This window comes from Pundamilia nyererei, unplaced genomic scaffold, assembly GCF_000239375.1.
Source record: "Pundamilia nyererei isolate P.nyererei 1_Seehausen unplaced genomic scaffold, PunNye1.0 scaffold00004, whole genome shotgun sequence".
NCBI lineage: Eukaryota > Metazoa > Chordata > Actinopteri > Cichliformes > Cichlidae > Pundamilia > Pundamilia nyererei.
Window position 1 is genome coordinate 4,153,201 of NW_005187405.1, and position 6,629 is coordinate 4,159,829.

General features: G+C 39.7%; 1 protein-coding gene across 1 annotated transcript in view; it reads right to left on the reverse strand.

Moving 5' to 3' along the window:
- LOC102194570 (zonadhesin) overlaps positions 1-6,343 on the reverse strand; it is a 13,418-nt gene extending 7,075 nt beyond the window's left edge. The window contains exons 1-10 of the mRNA XM_013911561.1: positions 5,930-6,343; positions 4,831-5,383; positions 4,504-4,700; positions 4,025-4,414; positions 3,333-3,625; positions 1,950-2,215; positions 1,769-1,828; positions 1,308-1,445; positions 939-1,195; positions 750-834 (exon numbers count right to left, since the gene is read on the reverse strand). Of these exons, the coding sequence (XP_013767015.1) occupies positions 750-834; positions 939-1,195; positions 1,308-1,445; positions 1,769-1,828; positions 1,950-2,215; positions 3,333-3,625; positions 4,025-4,414; positions 4,504-4,700; positions 4,831-5,383; positions 5,930-6,343 (2,653 nt within the window). The remainder of the gene's footprint in view (positions 1-749; positions 835-938; positions 1,196-1,307; positions 1,446-1,768; positions 1,829-1,949; positions 2,216-3,332; positions 3,626-4,024; positions 4,415-4,503; positions 4,701-4,830; positions 5,384-5,929) is intronic.
- Positions 6,344-6,629: the final 286 nt, after the last annotated feature.

Below are 6,629 nucleotides of genomic sequence, written 5' to 3' on the forward strand. Positions count from 1 at the left end.
TCAGAGCACTCAGAGCTGATGAGACGAGCTGTGTCTCCATACGATGCACTGTTGGCTTCAATGTAAAGATAGTGGCCATCTAGAAAAGGTGATTGAAAACATTAAAGATATAATAATATAAGGAATAAGTCCACCTTTAGATGTATTATGGTTTTATTAACTGTCAGTGTAAATTTTACATCAAATCTTACCACCAGTGTGGTCAGCAGAGGGGCCCGTCATTAAAGTGGGGGTAGAACCTCTTTGCCAGGTCCAGTCAAAAGCATCCGTAATCGTCTGGTCCCAGCTACAAAGGTTGCTTTCAAAGTTACAGTCAAGATTGCAGACTAAAGGGAAACATTTGGAGAAAAAAAATAGCATGAGTCATGAGATACTTGTTAAACTTCCTAAAAGTGAACCCAAGTTACCATTAGAATCTGCACACTCAGTACATGAACAAGATGTAAATGTTAATTTTTAACTTAACATAAGGTTTTATGATGCAGAAACACATGACTTGTAAAATATAACTTCCTGTGTATTTACTTTGGTGTAAGGGGAGCATTTCTGTAGTTGTAGAAGGCTTAGTTCCACTTCCCAGGGCTGGAAAGCTACCTAAATAAAAACAACACTGACTTTTGGTAAACTCTGTCACATCAGTTATGCTAAAGAAGTTTATATCTTAAATGATTTACTTTCCAAACTGTTTACAACAGTATTGCATAGTTCCATATTTATTAAGCACCTACAGTTTGCTTTGCCTTTGTTACCTGAACATGAGCCAAAATGGACAGATATGTCATCTATGGCCACATCTGACTGATAATTAGAGCCTCGAATTCCTTCTATTATAATCTGAAAGGCATAAGAAGAAAATAGAATTCTAAATTAGGATATCAAGTCTTGATTTCCAGCAAGCCCTTCATACATTTCTTATGTTCATGTATTGTCAAACTCACTTGGAATGGACCAGACACTTTGACATCAGCTCTTCCCAGATGCCATTCTGGTCCCTGGTTGTCCATCATGGACCAGAGCTTTGTTGTTTTACTGTCTTTCAGCAGGTAGATATTAAGAGCCATGGCTGTGGCTGAACCATACATATGGTACCAGAAATACAGGCAGAGTGGTCCGTTAAAATTACACGCCGAGCTCATCAAACGGGCAGAGTCTCCATGAGTTACACTGTCTCCCTCAAGGTACATGTAGAAACCAGCTATGGAAAAGTTGAATAGTACACATTAAGTATAAACAATGTTATGAAACCAACCAAAATAGACCCCAACCTCTAAAAAGGAAAAACAACAGAAGTAACAGACTGGTTTTACCTCCAGTGGTGTGGTCTTGGTTTGGACCTGTTAAATTTGTTGGTGTGGGTCCAGAGTGTTTTGTCCAATCAAAAGTGTCCTGCATAAGCTGCTCCCACCCACACAGATCTTTTTCAAAATTGCAGTTCAAGGGACAAACTATAGAAAGCAAAATGTAAATAATGGATGAAAGAAACAAACAATGGAAATGCTGATTTATAAGTTAATAATAATTTCTGAGATACAGTGCTTTTAAACTTTGAAAAAAACTTTAATATCCCATCTAATGTGTCGAAGGTTATACCTCAGGTCAGCAAAAGAACTAAAATATATTTACACTTCTATTAAATATTGGCACATATAAAGCAAGCAAGCTTATTAGCTAAGCTAATATTTGTTTTGAAATGATTATTTGTAAACTGTATCACGTCACTTATTTAAACTAGTCCCCGATAAACTTTCTAAACTGTGAATGCTCTTACAAGTTTGATCTGGTGTTGGAGAAGCAGTTGTTGGAGGAGCTGTTGAAGTAGAAAGGCCTTCTGAAATTGGATGAAAACACACACAGTTAACACAACCTATCTAGACATCCTACTGTATATTTACTTGATGACACTGTATGATAATAACAGTGTCATCCTCATATTTGATGCAAATACCCACCACAGGCTGTGCCAGTCTGCCAATTTGGAAGTTCAACTCCTGAAACCTGGCATGCTGTTGCATAGGACTTCAGAGATTCACAGAGTGTGTGTTGGTCGCCGCTCGTAGCACAGTAGTCATACACACAACTATTGAGGTAAATGCTTGGGTGAATGTGTTCATGACAGGGCATGAAAACACTGCCAAACAGCACTGAACACTCATTGTAGGCTGTATCCCTCTCATCCTTGTCACAGAGTCTTGGATTGTTTGGACGAGCTAAACATCTGAGAAAATTTAGACAAACAGAGATTAGTTACTTCTAGATTATACTGTACATGGACGTAACTTTGTGCTGAACATTGAGGGGGTCAAGACCTCTATCTAAATAAATAAATAAATCTGGGTAAACTCCCAGATGATTAAACATGCAACTATCTTGCTGGTAATAACTGAAATGGATAAAGAAATCAACAGCCTATCTATGCAAGATAATTCATAATTTTATTGGGGCTGATTATTGGGAGGGGGGTCATAACCCGCCTAGAAATTACGCCCCTGATACTGTATAAAACATGTTGATGTGATTTTAAGTAAATTACGATGCATAAAGAAAAATATATGCTAGTGTGTGAGTTTAGTACATTGGCTAGCCAAGGCGCCAGGTTGTATTCACTCAAAAAAACAACTTTTCACCCTTAATATGCATGATGCGACCATTCTGAGTAAAAAGAAGCTGAAAGATATAAAATCAAAGGTTTATTTATTCAAATACTCAATCTTCAAGGAAAACGTGCTTTGTATAAACTGAATATATACAAATCAAGTAAATTTAATTTGACCAGATTCATTTCAACATTTTACATGGAACACTTACATAATACGTAATTTAATTATTTAAAGTCAGCAGTTTTTGAAGAAATACGTGCTCCCTGCAGTTGTCTGACAAGCTGAGCAGATTTTTAGATGTTGGCTTGAAATAAAATACCTCCCTCTGTTGTGCCTGAACTGCAAATCCTGCATGTGTGTCTATTTCATGATTTGCCGTGATAGCAGGCTGGGTCATTACGTTGTGAATGTAATGTAATAACCCCCACCCCGCCACAAAGACACTCAGAACCTGCTTAGATTACTAACATACAACAACAATGCTGGCATGCTCAGGCTCAGCAGGTGATGGTCACTGGTTTTACTAAACATGTTATGTTGCTTATTAGTATGAAAGAAAAAGCACAATTCAGGCTCATTGGAGAGTAAACACTGCCACTCTGCTGGCGCTAAAAAATGCAGTCATTTTACTAGCTTTTGTTTTTTTCAATACTATGCTGGTATATTTAGGTACAGAAGTGCCATACTGGTACCCAAATGTTTGCTGTTACTGTGTACAGTATTAAAATAACTCACTCAGAGTTGTTTGGGACCCTCCAGCTGTCACCAAACTCAAACGTTTCTGACACGTTTTGGCCTCCTGGAGTTACAAAGTCATCGTCCTGATATCCAGAATAAGTGCCACACAAACCACACAGATCATATTTGTAGTGCTCATCCACCTGCAGAAACAGTCTGTTCTCTCCATCTATGTGCATTTTGAGGCCAAAAGTTGTCTCCAAGATGATATGATTATTCTTCACATACACCCATACTGAGCCATATGTCCCGCTGGTGGAATATGGCAGTTGGACTTGCTTATAACTGACCTAAAGAAAGGACAGTCTTTTAATAATTGAACTTATTTTGCATGTTGTTTTACATAAAGTAGAGATAATATTTTCTTGAAATAGTTAGTTAGGTTAGTGCTACCAGTGACCTACTAACTAACTAAAGTATAGCCCTTTAGCTTGCTTAAGTTCCAGGTTGTAAACAGCTGACTTCCTCTAACGATCTGACACAACAGTAACTGACCTCTAAAAACGTGTGAAAGTCATCTGCCACTGTCATTAATGAATTACAGGAGATAATGCAGAACAAAAGAAGTCCTTGTGCAGTAAAATGTAAGCTGTAACTAATCCCAGATCACTGTTCTTGAAAACAGCCCTGTTGAATTTAAAGGTGAAGAAATGTTTTCAATGGTGTTAAAGAGAGAATTGCTTTCTTACATAGACCTCTCCGCTTTGATTCAAGATGAGATACAGATCCTCGACTTGGAGAGCCACGGCTTGAAGCTTGGATCTGGTGAAGTTCTGAAGGGGGGGGTGGGTGTTGTGTCCAGATACTGTGAACTGGACTGAGCTTCCTCCACCACATGTGGTGGTCAATATGTAACTGCATCCCCCTTGAAAGTCATATGCCAGACCGTCAAAGGTGATGTAGTGTGGATCACCGTACACACTGCAGGTGGTGGGTTTGAAAAGGAAGCAGCCTTTGACCCCATCTTTAACCTTACAAACTTCATTGTCTGCACATTGCATTTGAGTGCACTGCATATTGTTATTACCCATACACTGACACTGTTGCACACAATCTCCTTCCACCAGTGTTTCTCCTTTCTGCAGGCAGAACAGAGTTATGTGAATAAATTACTGTGAAATTGAATATGTGAATAAGAAATTGTGTTGTGTTCATTTACCTCACTTACCTCATAGTGTTTTCCATTATACCAGCACCCGCAGTCTTCTGCTGGGACACACTTTTCCCCACTGAGTTTGAAGCCAGAATCACACTCACATCTTGCCTCACAGCTTCCACAGGAGCCAGCTATATCCAGACTGGAGCACACCTCGGGACAGCCATCAGCACATGAGTTATAGTGGCTGTTCTCACCGCACTGAATGGCTGAGGGGATCCGAGAAAAAGACAGGAAAGAGTGCATGACCTTTACTGTTATCAGTTATTATTTGCCACTGTGCGCTCTATTTTGAAAAGGAGGAAGAAAACAAAAGCAGGATTTAATAACGCAACATACGGCAGATTGTGGAGTTCCTCAACATGGGTACTGCAATGCCAGCTTTATTGCAGATATCAATATAGACCTGTAGCGTCTCACATAGCACGGCTTGGTCACCATGAGTAGAACACATGGCAAACACGCAGCCTCTGATATAGCTGTCTGCCCCTACAACTGATAAGCAGTCAGCAAAGGGACCAGTAGTAGAGAATAAGCCTCCACAGTACAGCTCACTGGCATACTGTGCCTCCTCCAGTGGGTCACACTGAGGGAATAGAATGGTTTCACAGGAAGAGGCAGTTTTCCCAGTCTGCCAGCTTTCAGCCAAAGCTGTTGCGTTTTGTGACTCGAGGTTCCTAAAGTCATCTTCTTTGAGGTGGTTAAAGTTGCCACACATGCCACAGACTTTATCAGAATAGGTTGATGGGAGGGTGACGTGGACCACACCAGTGCTGTCAAATGAGACTGTAAGACCAAAAGTGGTTGCCAGCACAATAGTGGTAGGGGTGCTCCTGATGTTGACAGTGTCACTGTTAAGGCTTAGTGGAAGCTTTCTCCAGATCCCATTAATCTGAAAAACAGTGTTAGTTTAGCCTTTTTTACCAGTTGCCATACACAATATGGACTTATTGCATTTGAAAGTTTATATAAAAGAAGGCACTTAGAAGATAGCTGTGCTTATAAAGGCCAATATGACCCATTAGTCCTTTGCCAGTGGCAATAAAATCTGCCCTTTATGCATTTATGGGAATCGCTGGATTTGGTGCTTTACTTGGCTCAGTGGTCATTACTTCATAATGGCGAGGCAAAAGGAAGTGCAGTTGTATGAACAGTAGTTATGGATTATGAAGTTTACAGAGCAGTATAAAACAGAAAATGTGAATACATAATACTATATTTTTATTAGGAAAATAGCTGTTACCAAACAGATATTCGTTCAGTAGTTGACAGTGGCTTTGTTTACAAAATATTGACTTCCTTAGTAATGTAAAGTACTCAAATTGTCTTCATATGTATGTGTCAGAAATGTACTCTTCAGTGTTTGTAAATGTTAAATGCTGGGATAATTAGTAATTAACTGTGCCATAAATGTCTTCCATACATATAAGTAACTCACCACAACCCGGTCTGTTTGGCTTTTCAGCAGAGACACCCTGTAAATCCTCATGTTAATATTGATCTTCTGGACCTCTGGCAGAGATGTGTTATCATGCTGCTCATTGACCACTTCCACAGCGAACATGGGCAGGGTTTCAGTGGGTGAGCAGGTCTTAGCCAGAACATAAGTGCAGGCGGTCGTAAAGCGGAACAATACTCCATCAAAAGTGCTGCCGTCTGCGTGACTGTGTATAGTGCAAATCCCAAAGGTAGAAGTCCCATTGGAGCCTCTTCTTTGAGGACCACAGAGTTGGCCTTCAGGGCAGTGAGAGGGAAAGCAGGAGAGCTGGCCAGCAGAACAGAGGCAGCGGGTGGTCTCATCTGTCCATATCTCTGCATTCGATTCACACTGTCGTCCTGTTGGGGTGACCATATTAACAGCTTATCGACACCTACTGTATGTAGGATTAATAACATTAAAAAACTGTATTCAGTTTTAATATTGTAGTTCAGAATATTTTCTAAAACATCCTCATCAAAAAATGTCTTTGTGACAATTCTTATGACACGTCTTCTGTTTTTATGTACCGCACAAAGGTTATTATGAATACAGTTCAATCTTTTAATTGATTTGTGGCACTAGAGCTGTTGTTGAGAAGTTTAATAGTAAAGTTTGGTAAATACTTACCACAGGAGCCTTTTCTTACACCTATCTGTTT